The 16,213-nt window shown below is 36.2% G+C and overlaps 1 protein-coding gene across 2 annotated transcripts in view; it reads right to left on the bottom strand.

Annotated features, from left to right (window-relative positions):
* Positions 1-16,213, bottom strand: part of itga1 (integrin subunit alpha 1) — a 61,021-nt gene that overhangs the window by 11,080 nt on the left and 33,728 nt on the right. Inside the window, exons 1-13 of one of the 2 annotated variants that reach the window (XM_023960679.1) lie at positions 15,133-15,243; positions 14,927-15,015; positions 11,852-11,966; positions 9,715-9,842; positions 8,955-9,103; positions 8,707-8,857; positions 7,639-7,813; positions 6,598-6,671; positions 4,387-4,534; positions 3,613-3,755; positions 2,269-2,412; positions 1,939-2,181; positions 103-227 (exon numbers count right to left, since the gene is read on the bottom strand). In XM_023960679.1, coding sequence (XP_023816447.1) covers positions 103-227; positions 1,939-2,181; positions 2,269-2,412; positions 3,613-3,755; positions 4,387-4,534; positions 6,598-6,671; positions 7,639-7,813; positions 8,707-8,857; positions 8,955-9,103; positions 9,715-9,842; positions 11,852-11,966; positions 14,927-14,974 — 1,643 coding nt within the window. In that variant the 5' untranslated portion in view covers positions 14,975-15,015; positions 15,133-15,243. Of the gene's footprint in view, positions 1-102; positions 228-1,938; positions 2,182-2,268; positions 2,413-3,612; positions 3,756-4,386; positions 4,535-6,597; positions 6,672-7,638; positions 7,814-8,706; positions 8,858-8,954; positions 9,104-9,714; positions 9,843-11,851; positions 11,967-14,926; positions 15,016-15,132; positions 15,244-16,213 lie in introns of those variants that run through there. The other variant, XM_023960678.1, reaches the window with a different exon arrangement.

Below are 16,213 nucleotides of genomic sequence, written 5' to 3'. Positions count from 1 at the left end.
TGGATGATGGATTAGTCTGCACAAAAAACCCTGCTGAAGATGAAGGTGGAATGTGTAGAATAAGGAGTGAGTGTTTACATGCAAGGATGGGTTGTTTCTCACCAGAACAGTGAAGCTCCTCCGAGACCTCCTATGGTAACATCTGTGATCCCGTCTCCGTTTAGGTCCATGACTCCATGTATGGACTGGCCGAAGAATTTTGTCCCGCTGCCGCCTGCAGGGATGTGCTGTGGAGACCACAGAGAACAAAGCAAAGTGGGCAACAGGGGTTTTTGATGTTTGTAAAATGTATGCACAGCTTCAAACCATAAGGTAGTTAGTATCATCTGACACAACTAGCAATAATTTGAAATGACCCAAACATCCTACTTAGACATTTTTTTCTCCTTTTATTAACAGGTCATATAACTTATCCTTTGCTTCAGACGACTCATGGTCATATCACCTATAGCTGGACTTCATTTTTAAATAAAATATAGGTTCTACATAAAGAAAAAACCAACACCAGAACCTAAGATGCTGCTCTTGAACTCTAGAGAGTAAAAGTAAAAGCTTGTTCTCTTCTAAAAGACCACCTTTAACTTGGGCAGTTCTGTAACAGATATGAACTTATTGAAGAGAATTACAAACTCTTTATTAACTCTTATTTAACGCTTTATTTTAATAAGATTATGAAAAAATAGATTGTATTTGCACAGAAAGAAAATAAATCATGAAGATCAAGTTAAAGAACCAGGTGATGCATATTTCTCGAAAAAGAAAGTTAGTTTTTATTGGACATCTCTAGACGATATCTTTTAAAACGTAGATTTTAAATTTCATCAAAATCTGTTATTTAAATTTAAACAAAGTTTGTAGAGCTCAAACGTGGGCTGGTGCCTCTTAACCAGCAGAGCAATTAAGGTAATTATTTCAAGAAATTTTAGAATTGTTATACAAAAATTGGAGGTTTGTTCTCATATTTTCCATTCACCAACAAAAACAAAAACGACAAAGCCTCTGTGATAGTCTGTTTCATTTACTAAAATGTTAAAAAGGTTTCAAAATGTGACTTTAATCAGCTTGTGAAAGAAATGAATTATTGAAAAAAGCATTTTTTTTAAAAAGCTCAATTTTCACAGCTCTTCATGACACATTCACATAAATCTTATTTCTATAACTTTGGAGACAACAGGGCTGAAGCTTTAGTTAATTTTACCAAATAGAACCAGAAATATTCAACATACGACAAAAATCTTCTGCAAAAAAAACTGCAAATTCCGTTTTTTATTCCATGTAGTGACAGAAGCTCACTTGGAAGAAGCATAACGGCCCAAGCGCCCTTTAGCGTTTTAAAAATACAACCGACAAACCAACAAAGATACAGCTCCACATTATTTTAGTTTAATTATTTTAATATTTCCAGCCTTTTTTGCCATGACGTTTTTTTTATGCCTTCTGAGCTCTTCCATGAGGGGATTAAAATATTTACATTTCCTTCACTTCAAAGCCCTGAATCCATATGTCTGAATAACGTGACACCTTTATGGTGGTAAATATAACGACTCGTTTTGCTCGTTTCTCATCCGAACTGAGAAAGGCTCTTTGATGAGAAGCGAAGCCTCGTCAACCCAAATAACTAAATCCAGATGAGCCTTCTTGAAATTTCTTTGCTATGAAGCCATCGTGGATGAATGAGAGCCTTCATTTCTAGTCTCGTTTCGTCAGAATTTGTCTTAATTCCTTTGAAAGTGGAAGAATAAATTACGTCTAAGCTTTATTGAAACCTTTTCTTTATACCTAACACACAAACTTCCTTGGATGACATCTGTTACATATGACACATCTTTTTGCTCTGAATGTATCTTTTGGTCCACATGCAGTAGATCCACAATTAATTGCCAGATTAAAAAAAAAATAACCTATTTCAGTAATCTCAGACTATTTTGGAGTTCTCACCTGCACAAACTTCTCTTTCAATGATGTCTTATCTCCATGATAGATGTAGGCGGCTCCCATGTGGTTGTTCTCCAGAGGAGCCCCGATGGCCACATCGTTGAACCCATCGAGGTTGAGGTCCAACACTGCTGCGATGGCAGTACCAAAGCGAGCCCCGCACGGCTCGTTGCAATCGCTCGAGCCCTCGGGGCAGCACGACTGGTTTTTGGGCTTCAAAGTGAACTCGTGCTCAAACAGACCGTTCTGATTAAAGAGCAACATTCAAAATGACCCCGTACATGTTATTACATAATGTGATTTTTGGTTAACAATCTTTTGATTGTTGCATACCTGGTTTAGTTTATAGACGTAGACTTGTCCCTGTTCGTCTCTTTCTGGGCCCATAAACATTGGGGCTCCAACCAAAAGGAGGTCAGTGTAGCCATCCTTGTCAATGTCGATGGTCTGCAAGACGCTACCAAAGTATGAACCAATCTGTAATAAAAAAAAAACAGAAGCTGCATTTTGATTTGATCATTAAGGCTCGGACGTTATTTTAGACACGTTACTTTAACATTTTCTTTTATTGTTGCTGTATAAACTGTAAACAAAATATCTTTGCCCACAGCATCAGGTAAAAGTAATCATTTTCTGACCATTTCTCTATGTGTTGAAAACAAATAAACCAGTTTTTGATCATACAACTATAGAAGTTAATAAGACCTAATTGCAATAAATGAATGTTTGTAATCCTTTAAAGACAGACCAAAAAAACTATTAAGTCACTTATTTGAGGGTTACTTACTATTAGGTGACAAAAATCTGAAGATACATTTTAATAAACAGAGATAATCTCAACCTAATTTCCATCCTTCGGTTATCCACACTTTGTGTTTTTAGCAAAACACTATTTTTTTAACATCCACCCTTTCATAATTTCCCACTCCCTCCTTCTTAAACCCTAAATATAAGAAAGTTACGTTGACATTCAACCCTTTTCAAGCCACGCTTACCTTTTTTTGTTGGCGTCATTTTTTTCAGTATTCAAAAATAAACTATTTATTGTAGCAAGTATACTATAGTTTTTCTTTTTTATTTTTTAAATGCTTTTCCAGATCACTAATGTTTGGTGTAAACTATTTTATTGTTTTATTCATACGGCAGTTCTAATCCATTGGTGTGCAAGCAAACACCATTTCATAATTGCTTGGATCTCTGTTGAAATCGTTTGTTTTCTTGGGTGTCAGGCCGGAACTTCAAATCAGATTATAAAGAGACGGATGGACCACATAGAGCAATATAATAATTTTTATAACTTAAATGTTTTTGACTGTAACACTAAATGATTATTTACATCACCAAAAAAAAGGAAAAAATGTTTTTGAGTCATGGCTATTGCTATGTATTTGTGACTGACATCATATAAGTCTGGGTATATTATAAAATCTATATAAATATATAATGCCTTTTTCAATATATGACTCATGTTATATGATATTGTGGGATAGAATATACATAGGGTATATCAGTTTTTGTTTTTGACAATTAATTACTTTCTTTTTTAAATTTTACAAGCAGAAATGGCGAGCCAAAATGAACCTACACATTTATCACATTAATTCACTATCCACTATACATTCCGTAATCTGAATGAATCATTAGGAACTATGGGTGGAGGCTGGGATGTCAACTCACCTGTTCTCCCTTCAGAGTCTGTGAAATGACCAGGTCTGACCCATTTAGACTGTAGATGACCACTCGCCCCGTGTGGTTGAATCGTGGAGCCCCTGTGATGTACAGCTCCCCATCACGGGTGGTCGCTGACTTGACATCATATCCTGCACATACATGCATTCCCCCCATTGTTACACCAAGCGCACCGAGCCAAAACATCCATCAGTGTTTTAACACCTCTGCTTATACTGGTTGTCACAAAGAAACTGTAAAACGTGGATGGAAACTGGCAGAAACACACACACACCCTCTCAGAAAAGCATGAAACCACTCAGCAAGCTGCAGTCTGGCCTTCAGGATGTGCCAACAGCTGAGTTTACAGTACGGAAGCCTAGACCCACCAGTTTTCCATTCAATGACATGTTGATTAAATAACTCAATATTAAGATGCGGTGGCTGGTTGAAACGCCATAAAAGGCAACGGCAAGGAGAGGGGAGCGTGCGCACAATATTTATGAGACACGAGGCAAAGGAGATGGGAGCATCTGCAGGCAGAGTTCAACAAATTCTCCTTCTTCTTCCTCCAAACAGCACAAACTCTGAATTTATCAGTTCAGCTCAGTTCAGCTATAAATGTGCTTCTTTGTGACGTAGATGAGCAAAAAACAACATTCAGGCTTGGAATGTGGCTGCAAACTAATATTTATCCGCCTGTATCCGTTAAAGAGTTTTTATGTCTGTTTGTCAAAACAGTCCTAAAACACAGCACCAACGGGGATCAGGAGGTCCACTCACCCAGGTATCCAGCCAAGCCTTCATATCCAGCCTCAGATTTTGGGTCGTAAAACTGAGTTTTCCCTGGAATGAGAGATTCTTTGGCAGTTTGCATCACCACTGTTCCATTCCAGTCATACGCTCCCACTGCTCCCATTAACATGCCGTCCTGTGGGAGAAGAACAAGATAGATTAAAAGCCCACAGACTTTATTAATTTTTACAAATGGGAGTTAACATTAATCTAAAAAAAATCAAAATAAATGCGATCATTAAATTAGTGGGGTCAGATTACTTGATTAAAAGCTCAGATAAACTGCAAAGAAATATTGTTTGAACTCATTCAACCAAACAGGAACTTGGCCCCAATAGATTTAACTAATTGTAAATAAGAAATTTTATTATCAAAAAATAATAATCGTTTTCTTCCTGTTTTAATTAATCAAAAAAAAAAAGGACCAGTTTATCAAAAAAAAGCAAAATGAAAAAATGAGCCCCAATATTTACCTTATGCTGTGTCTAACCTTAAAAGTTAAAACTGTTGTTAAAACAATACAAATCTGTAAAAATGTATAAGCATCTCCATAATGGCAAAACTATTTTTTTAACACAAGAAATCATGAAGTTTGAAAAATAATAACTGTTAGGTAAATCTTTTAAGTGACTATTTCTTGAAATAAATAAAAATTGAACATTCATATATTTTGATTTGATTTAAAACAAAAATAGTACTTGGGTACTTCATCTTTACATTTCGACGTACCTTATGGTGCTACCAAAACGTCAAACTTTTTAAATCTCATTTAAGAAATGTATGAGATTCTTCTAAGCCTATGGGTTTGACATGAAAGGTCTTGTAAGTACTTGTAAGGTGGTTTATAGTTGAATGGATACTTCCTATCAATGTAAGTAAACAATACAAGTTGACGAGAAATATCTCAGCAACAATACTAGGAATATGTGTGTTCATGTATCCTTTTTAAATTTCACATCAAATTCATTGTTTGAATTGAATGTGTATTAACAAATTGATATATTTTTATTTTATAATATTCATATTATTTATTTATTTCAAATGAATTTGAAAGCTTTATTTTTAAGGAAGAAAATCAAATTTATCCTAGAATTTGAGAAAAAATATTGCAAACAGCTGTAAAAATGATTATTATGCCGAACTAACATACCATATATTAACAAGTTTTAGTGGAATTCCTAAAAAATAATTTCAATAAGCTTTTAGGAAATTGTAAAACAATGTCATTGTGACTCATATCCCAATTCAGTAAAAAGCTTGCCATTTTTAATCAGTGAAGGAGTTTAGTCACACAGGATACCGCCTGGTTAATTAGCCATAACACAATCAAAGTCAAGCGAGGCTTTTTTAATTGGACTTTTGCTCCCCATCATGTTAAATTTAGATGACACAATGATGGAAGTGATAAACATGAGTCAGGAGCAGGAAGAAAGGCGTAAGAAAGAATCCTGTTTGCTTTTAGGCAGAAACAGGAAGCAGCCTTTGAATGACCCCCCACAGGCTGTGAGTGGGCAGAATCAGCAGCTCCCTGATTCAGCCGCACAGCCATTTCTTAAGCTTTATGAGTTTGCGTCTCTTTCTGTCTCTAAAAGCAATCTGAGTCTAATAACACGCAATCACCCAAGAGGCTTTAGATCCACAGATAGCACTGTCTGCGTTCTCATTTTCTGTTAAAATGTTCTAGTTTTGTTGCCCACATGCATAGAAGATCCTCATTTTCTCCTTGCAAACATTTCAACTCCAATATGAGGATATGATTACTTTACTTGAACATTTATTAAAATGTATTTATTATTAAGAGAGTGACATTGCATGAACTTTAAAAAACAAATGTAAATGTGACAGATTTAAGCCATGTGCTAATTTCCATCTGCAGGTCGATGTTATTGAAGAAAAAAATCAGATTTTCAGAGGAAAAAAACTACACTTAGGAATATAAAACAGAGGTAGAGACAATGTACAAAATACAAATATGAAACAGAAAAAATGTATTCCAAATATAACATGTAACATATATAGAAATGTAACATTTCTAAGCCTTGGCTTTTATTACAATGAGAAAACTTTTTCTTGAAGAGTTGTCTTTTGAAAACTTTGCTCTCTAATAGTAATTTATTTCTTGTTTGTTAAAAAAAAACAGACACTCACTTTGCACATATCGTTGTTCAGCTACAAATAAGTGACTGAAAATATGCGTACCTTAATAGGATGTACGCTGAAGCCAGTTTGGGACATCTCCATTTCAAAGGAAGAGGTGAAGTTACCAGTTGTAGCTAGAAAAAGAATAGATTTGGTTAATAAATGAACTTCAATACTAATCAAAACATACTGTATGTTTCAATCTGTAACTAAATGGAGTTTAAACTTTTAAGTCTATGTTTATGATCTTTTTTTTTTAAACAGCAATTCCATAACATAACAGAGTGCAAAAGTGTTTCCTCTAAGCCAGAGATGTAAAAAAATATCTCACAGTCCAGATTCTTCAACGTTTTTTGAGAGAAACATTTTATGTTTTGTGTTAGTATTGTATGTTTGGTACAGAATTTGATATAGATTTTGTTCAATGGGGAGCAGGTCGTACCGTGTTCTGTTTGAGGATGTGCTGACAAAGACAACCCTTCTTTTCCTACATTTTATAGCATTTCTGGTTTCCGTGAAAACGGAAAAAAACATTTCTGAAAGCAAAAGTAATCAACCAAAATCAAAACAAAATGTTAAAAAAATGTAACACAATGAGAAACAGGAAAAGGTAGGTACAATTGCTGACAGCATGATGTCATTTGGGATGTTATTTGGGTTGAAGCTGTACTGGGTCTCATCATCCAATCAGCTGTTTTTCCGGTTTCGTTTTTTGACATGTCCTTTTTTGGTTTTTACATTTAGTTTCTTGAATTTTGTCTTGTTTTCTAAAATGCAATGCTGTTTTTTTTATTAATTATTTTGCCTTTTTAACAGTCTTGATTAAAATAACGTTTTTGCTTCAAGAGATTATTTGATGTGATTTGCACTTCAGGGCCACCGGTCATACGGTTCAGTTTTAAACAGAGAATCGTGGCAAACTTGGCAAACTTTCCCTTTTGAGTCAATTATCTACAATTTGATCATTCAACCTCCTGTGCTTTAAACATGGGGTTTAAATGTAATCTTTTAGGAATTGTCTCTAATTATTGCCTGTAACAGTGTCTGCCCTGAAAAGTATGTGAAGGCTTTTATGAATGTTGAGGCTATTTTTGTGTTTACCTTCCAAGGCAAAAATCTTGCTTCCCAGAGTGTCCACTATGCTCAGCAAGGCAACCTCATCAGAAACGTTGAAGAAGTGATCTTTCAGGGGCTTGCTGGAAATCCCCTCAATCTCTTTGATAAACTTTTTTACTTCTTCTGGACTTTTGTTCTGACGGTTGTAGTCTCCTAAAACCTTAAAAAGTAAAAAAAAAAAAAAAAGTTAACCGTATGACACTTTTGTACACTTAGGTAAATGATGTGACCCTAAAATCCATCAAAGCCCTACTATGATCATCTTGTGATCCATTGTAAAAGTGTTCTTGGTGATCTTTTAACTATGATTTTGCCATTTCTAGCTAAAATAGAAAAAAACGATTGTTTTCTAGAACATAGTTTTTGCAGAGTAGAAGTATTTTTATCAGAAATTTGCCTCAGAGTTGTTAGTGAAAAGCAATTCCGTCCCACTTCCCATCAATCTGAACTGAGAGTTATTTGTTAACATTCTCTCCCGCCAGCTTACAGCCCTTCACATCCCCAACCTAACATTAGAAGTGCAACAAAAATGGCGAGCGATATTAGAGCTATCCAGCTGTACAGTGTTGAGCCAGATGCTCAGACGAGGAAAACTAAGACGTTAACGTATCTAATCGGCTACAAGTGGATGCAAGTGAAGCGGAGAAGGAAGCTTGTGGCTCATCCAGGTAATTTTCTACGTCACAAATACGCTCTTTTTCAAACGGCATTCTTTTGTTTGCTCCTCATTTACAATTAACTAAATAAAAAACTCAGAAATGCAATTTTAATCTTAATTTTCTTTATATATGTCCTCCACTTTGAGAAAATGCCACAATAACATGTTAAAAACACCAAAAACACAATCTTAATCAGAGTGGCCTTTTAAAAATGATTTACACATTCTAAGTTCAATAACTACCTAGTGACTTGGACAAATCCCAAATTTAAAAAGCCAACATTAATGTTTGAAGATATCAACAGATGTGGAAAAACTGTCTTTCCTCTGCATTAAGCCAGTAGTGTAAACAAATGTTCCCGAATGTGCATTAACATAAATAAATATATACCTACAGCAATGCCAAACCTTTCGATACCATCTTTTTCACATTTGGCGATGACACTTTCAAGCTTATGGAAGTCATGTGACTCCCCATCAGTCACAATCACCATAACCTTCTTAGCCTCGGGCCGAGCACCCCGCTCTGGAAGGAAGGCTTCCTTCCTGATTGTTGAAAAAACAAACCCACAGTCAACAGCTGTAAGGAGCTAGTTAAGATCATCTTGTGAGAGAATGTCAAATCTGTGGCGGTGTTGCACACCTGGCAGTTTCAATGGCCAGGAAAGTGTTGGTCTTTGTGCCAGTGTGCTGAGGAAGATGCGAGACAAATTCCACCATCTTTCCAGTGTTGTCAAACTGGCTCAGGTTGACGAGGTGACTCACATTTTCTCCATAAGACACTATGCCCACCTGGAAGATAAACATTTGTCCTGTAAAAAAATATTTTTCTTTTCACTCTTTTAAATGTCTGCCCTCACTCCCCAACCCGCCTCCCCCCGGATTGACTGCAGAGGATGTGGCTGGATCCAACCAGGGTTGAAATGACACAAAGTTCTTTATCCAGCAGCCATGGATTTCAAACCACTGCTCTCTGTAGCCAAGAGACTGTCCAGTGTTGCCCTGTGGAAAACCCTTTGCACCATTTGCCAACCCAGCATTGCTAAAATAAAAATAATTACCGGTAGTCATTTATTCCTGGAGTCCTCCAAGAACACTGTTTTGTGTGACTGCTTTTTTTCTTGCCTTTTTTATTAACGATTTTTCTCTTTTTTTATTTTTATTATTATGATTTAAATTTCATTTATACAGTATTATGCATCTTTGGTGGTACTGAAATGTGTTTAAATTCAAATTCTATCAAATTCAAAACAAACAAAACAAAAAGCAAAGTTTTGCATATTGCCAAAAGTATTGTCTTACAAAAACTGTAAAGACAGCAAGAGTAGATGGCAAAATATTTATGCAGTTTATTACAGCAATTTGACACTCATTGTGTCCCAGGATTCAGTCACATCACTCACTTGTGAGAAGTGTGGCCCGATGGTGGTGTTCTGAATAAAGCTGACCAAAAAATCAACGATGCTGGTCCACGGGTAGATGCTGTTGGATCCATCTAGGACGATGACGATGTCCAGATTCCTGGCACACTCTTGGACCGCAGAAATAAAATAGTAAAAGTTTAATTAATCCATTTAACAGTAAATAACCAATGTGACATTATTAAGATAGGACTGTTTTTTTTTATTTGATGACCTAACAGTCATTAAAATTCTTATTCAAAGGTAATTTGCAGTTTTTCCAAGAAATTCAATATTTATACATATATATATATATATATATATATATATATATATATATATATATATATATATATATATATATATATATATATATATGTATGTGTGTATATATATATATATATATATATATATATATATATATATATATATATATATATATATATATATATATATATATATATATATATATATATATATATATATATATATATATATATATATATATATATATATTAAACATATATATTACAAAGTACCGGTTCAAGTCAAATGTGTACTTAAAGTCAATGCATCCATTTACCAAAGATTAAAGCTAAAAATTTTATATTAAAGTTACCAAATTTGGTGTTTGGTCATTGGATTGACAGGTCCTCATTAAATTGGTTGTAGAAAAAACTCACTAGGAATATTCTAACAAATTTCAGCTATTTTGTAGTTTGATATTTAAGGTTAAAAGCAAAAAAACTGAAATTGATGGATTTTAAATCAATGTCAACATTAGTGTGAAACTTAGTGCAGTGATCCCCAACGCTTGTTTCTGGGTTGCCTAGATTTTTTATTTATTTTTTCACAATCAGAACCTGAAAGAAGTTTTATTTTGGAAAACTACTGGATTCTCTCCACAATATCCAACTCATTCTTGGCACATGTGAAGTCGCTTGGCCACTTGTCGAAAATCTAACTGCTGCTTTCTGTAAGTGGCTGCTCCGACGGATAAATTGAAAAAAGTGTATTTCTGCAGAAAAGAGAAAAGAAACAGAATAAGAGTTTTAAACTTCAAGATAAAAGAAAGCTGCACTCAACTGACAAAAACAAGGAGTTTTGATTCCAAACTGTTGTTCCCACAAAGCTTAATAATATTTTTTAGCAACCAGCTGTCTTATTTTATGAGGAATTCCGCTACTAAGGTTGGTCTACCAGCGGATTCACGTTTATTATTATGTTTAGAAAATACCAGTTTTTGTAACAGTTTTTCTTTTTATGCTTGATGAGGCTGACACTTTAACAGTTATGGGTTAAGAAAATAATCTATATCACATTTCAATGGTTTCAACACAAAATTCAAAGCGAAAATAAAGTTTAACCAGCTGTAGGTATTTTGCAGATGAATAAAATAAACTTTACCCTATAAATTTCAACTGGAAGCTAAAAATAAAATAAAAACATCCACTTCACTTGTACCCTTCGTCCAGGGTTGTCAGTGGAAATTCTGTCTGACATTAAACCGGTCTGTTGCCTGAAAAAAGTTGGGAACCACTGGTCTGGTGCTTTGGATTATTATCTAACTGTAGCATTAAAGGAAATTGGGGCAGCAATTACATTTAATTGAATCTAGACTCTTAGAAAAAGTTCAGTTGTGTAAAAGTTTCAGTCCGTAAATTTGTTGATTCAGCAATTTATTTTCATGGAGTGTTGCTGGAGCAGTTTTGCACGCTCTGGAGCATTGTTAGATGATATGAGCGGTCTGCTGGTGGTGTAGGAAGAGAAGAAAAGACAGAGAAAGCAGAAAAGAAACAGAAAGAAACAATGACCATTGACTGTTTACTTTCTGAGCTGTTTCCTTCAAGGGAAACTGAGTGCAAGCCCAGTAAACTGTCTCCTAACTTGGGCATACAACACAGCAGGACTGGGCTGGGCCCGGTCAGCGATGATTTAAGGAATGGGAGGTGGGAGCAGTGAGGGGGTGGCAGACAAGTTTACATTAAGAAGAACTTTCGTATATGCTTGTTCTATGAAGGGAGGGTGAGCAGGGTCTTGGGTGGTTCCGCTTTGACGGGTAGACGATAATCTCTTATCTTTGGAAATGCTGTCACTTCCTGTACAGAGCTTCTGCACCTTTGGCTGGCCGGCTGCGTACCTTGCACTGCTGGAGCCACGGAGTTGAGGATCTGGAAGGAGGAGCTGACGTTGGCACAGACCCCTGAGATGTACTGCTGCTGGCCGCACATGTAGCCGTACTGAGGACCGCATGCCTGCGCAGACGAGACACAGACAAGGCTGCAACTGCTTCGCTTTCAACAAACAGGAGGTCAAGGGTGGGGTTAGGGCTATTGGAGGGGCCCAAGAGGAGAAACAAAAACAAAAAATGTCTTGAAATGTCAAAAGATCTTCAGAGAAAAAAGGTGCCTTGCACCTTTGGCTTAGTGCGTGTTCTTTAAGAGGTAAACTTTTAAAGAACACACAATAAGCCGAAAATTACTTTTTGGCCTATTTTCGTCTCCAAAATGCTTCAGAACCATGGAGGTCAAATCATGTGGCATCCAACATTCTGCAACAACACTATGAATTTTTACAGCGCTGCCTCATGCTAAATGCTCACAATTTCAAACCACAACATTAGTTAAGCTCGTTTAACTGCATTGATGCAAATATGAAGTTGGCAAGTCACATGAAAGCAGCTAGAAAGGGTAAAAAAAACTGTTGAAAGACCCACTACGATGAAAATTGTGTTTTGGTGTTTTTTACATGTTCTTGTGGCGTTTTCCTGTTGGTGGAGGACATATGTAAATAAAAATTAAGCTTAACATTGCATATTTGAGAACTTCTTTATTCAATTTGTTGTGAATCGGGAGCAGATGAAAAGATTTAATTTTAAAAACAGCTTATTTGTGACGTAGAAAATACACTCGGCGAGGCCACAATCGGAGCTCTCAGCAAAGGAGAGGGAAAGGGGGGCTGGGGCAAATTTCGAATGAACTCCGCTCTACAGAAACTATGTCCTTGAAAATGATACAAGTTTATTTTATTTTGGCTAAGGATGGCATAATCATAATTACAAAGACCACTAGGAACACTTCTACAATACAAAAAATGATGATTGGAGTGGGTCTTGTAGCTTAAAATAATAGAATAGAGAGAAAAAGCATTAAAAGATAGTAAATTTGTGTAGCTCTAGCAGGATTTAGTTATTCATTCTTCTATTTAATTTTTCTGAAACTCTCTCAATTGTTTATTCAATTTTCAGTTTTTTAGCTCTAGCTTTGGGTCTTTTCTCCTAAGGCCCAGACACACAGTGAATTGTATCCACTTGATGGTTTTATCCTAATTTATCCAGCAGGGAGCATGTTCATTTTGACAAGTGTACCTGAAGGTAACATGCAGATACTGAAAGACCAATCCAGTTCTCTTTATTCTCTTTCTTTTTGTTATGGCAGACTTCCAGTTTGCAAGGTTCTCCATCTGCACATTCATCTTCAGAACCCACTAAATCCATTTCAGGGTCATGGGGTTGCTGGAGCCAGCCTGTTGCAGGTTCACACACACTTAAGGATGAATTATAGATACCAATTAACCAATGAAACATGATTTTGGACTGTGGGAGGAAGCCAGAGAGCCCTGAGAAAACCCATCTATACACAGGGAGAACATGCAAACTCCACTCAGAAAGGACCCAGCCGGGTTTTGGACCAGGATATTCTTGCTGTGAGGTGAGAGTGCTACCGACTACACTACTGTGCAGCCGTTTGGAATGTTCTGTTTATATAAATGTATCTGGTTCCATTGCTAACACATTGCTGCGTCTGTCAACTGTTCTCGACAGTTTTTCCATATTTTCCATTTGTCTGGTACCAACATTTGTCATCTTTTAAACAACTCCACCTTCTTTTATACTGTGATGCTCACTGGAAGCTTTAGCAGCTTGAATTGGCTGCAAGTAGATGCATTTGATAGAAGAACTGTTTCTTATGATCAGTTGTAAAAGTGTTCCCCGTTGTCTTTTAATAAAGATGATGACATTCTTAGTCAAAATTTAAAACCTGCCGTTTCCTTGGACATAGTCTCTGGAGAGCAACAGTTTATTAAAAATTTGCCTCCGAGTTGTGGGTGGGATTTTTGGCGCAGAGTAAGCCTTTACTTCCCATCATCCCTTAGTTTACACTCTCTCTCACTAGCTTACAGCCCCTCACAACCCCAACCTAACATTACCGGTGCAACAAACATGACAAGCAATATTGGGATTGTCCAGCTGTACAGTTGTGAGCCAAATGCCAGCTCAGGCAAGGAAAACGTACATGGGTCCTTTTCACTACAAGTAGATGCATCAGAACGGAGCAGAGCAGGGATGTTCTGGTCCGATGACTGTAGCGCCTACGTCACAACTACAAGTTTTTTCCAACAGTATTTTTTCATCTGCTTCTAATTCACAACAATCTGTATAAAGAAATACTCAGAAATGCATTTTAAGCCTACTTTTCTTTATATATTTCAACCATAATGAGCAAAAATGTCACAACATCACCAAAAACAACATTTTGTTACCAGGTGGATCTCCAAATAAGCCCTAAAGAAATCTAGTTCTACATTTAACTTAGGTGAATGACAGCACATAAATTAAGCAAATCTACATTTAACATGGGACTTTCAGAATTGAGTGTTAAAGACACATAATATCATGAAGTAAGGAAGATAATATTCTTGCAAATAAGATACAAATTCCAAACAGTCTGGCTGCTAGTGATTTTACAGAATGGAAGGTCACTCAGTCAAAGGCCCCACTTGAAACGTTTCAGTTGTGTTTGTGCGAACAGTGAAAGGGGACAATTCTGGCTGGAAAAATGTTAGAGTTACGTTAGCACATCATGTTAAGGGTTTTGGCTTCAGTTACATCAACAGCTGCTTAGACTAAGTTTCGTTTGACACTTAACAAGCTGCATAAATACAGTTCTTTCATTTTTATTCTTGTCAGCATTCTTAGTAAAATCAAGCATTTTCCGATTTTTATCAAAGACTAAACTTTATCTTCATCATTGATTCACAGCATTACATTCCCATGACATGAGGACTAATTATAGAAAATGACAAGCCAAGCACACCGTGTCCACAGGGCCCAAAGGTTCAATGGATGTGCTCATTGGAGCCAAATTTCTTAAGGGAAATAAGTAAATGCAAGTCTTCTTTTTCCTCTTTTTATAGAAAATATAGAACTCTTTACCAGAAATCCTCCTCTGGGATTGGTCACCAATGTGGTTCCCATGGTCATGTTCTCTTTGACCTCACGTAACTTGGGAATCGTTGTGTTTTCTAAAGAAGAAAAAAAAAGATGAATAAACAGAGTGAGACCAACAGAAAGTAGCAGAGAAGACAAACAGCTGGAGAAATTCTTCTCCTTTATTTTCCCACAGGAAGAGTGCTGCTCGCCCTCCTTTTAACTTCCGTCCGTCCAGAAGATGTAATAACCACTGACATGTAATCCAGCGTGGTTTGTTTTACGACTTTACAGTGCTCTTTCTCTGAGCGCGGCTCAAAGCCGTTAGCCGCAGATCATGTGAGGAAATGAACGAGGGGAATCAAATCATTAAGTAATCCAAACATGTGGCTAAAATTAGCACCGTCTAATGTGTTGGGAATGCTCTGGATGTCATTTAAACTCTCTTTTGGACGGATCCACATGTTCTCACTAAACCATTGAAAATGGTATCAATCTTTAAATGAACTCATCTCAAAAGGGGCTTTTAAAAGCTGAAAAGTTCCCTCTTACCATTGTTTTTACACATCCCAGTTTTACCAAAAAATTTCTCCAAAATGTTACTTCAGTTCTTTGAAAAAGCCAAATATGTATGATTTTAGACCTTGCGCTGACCTTTAACTAAAATAAAAAGAAATCACAAGAACGAACAGAAAAATTGAGACGTTTAGCTACTGTTGATTATTATTTCAGTATCTGGGGACATACGTGATAAGCATCGGGATACCGTGGACTCATTATGGGACTGTGAGCAGGAACAAATGCATGCTTTGTCTCCAGCGGCGCCTGATAGATATCATAACAAATTGGACCAAATCTTCTTGGCTATCTTTAACAATAAACAGCTATAGAAAGTTGTCATGTGAAATATTCTGAGCTAAAATGTCCAAGCTTTGTTACTGGTTACAAGGAAGACTTTAGTTGTGTGACCAAAAACTCTCTTTTGATTATTTAGAAACTAAGTAAATGAACTGCTGATGTCTTCTGCTGATCTGTGCATTCTTGAGAGGTAAAAACTTCCTTTTGCATGTTAGCCCTTGGGTTGTTATTGCTTTATTTTTTTGTGTGTTTAATTGGGTTTACATACACTGTCTCAAACCCACACAGTCATATCCAGAGTATAATTGGGCATTATCCTCCTAAAATAACTCAGAATTCTAGGTGTTGCCTTTTAAAATTCAAATATACTCCTCTGCTTGAACGGTGCATCTGTAGAATAAAGCCTGAATGATCTCACTTTTGGTTTGTAGAACC

The sequence above is a fragment of the Oryzias latipes genome, chromosome 12, assembly GCF_002234675.1.
Source record: "Oryzias latipes chromosome 12, ASM223467v1".
Lineage (NCBI taxonomy): Eukaryota > Metazoa > Chordata > Actinopteri > Beloniformes > Adrianichthyidae > Oryzias > Oryzias latipes.
Note: the sequence above shows the minus strand (reverse complement) of the source record. Positions and strands in the feature narration are given on the sequence as shown.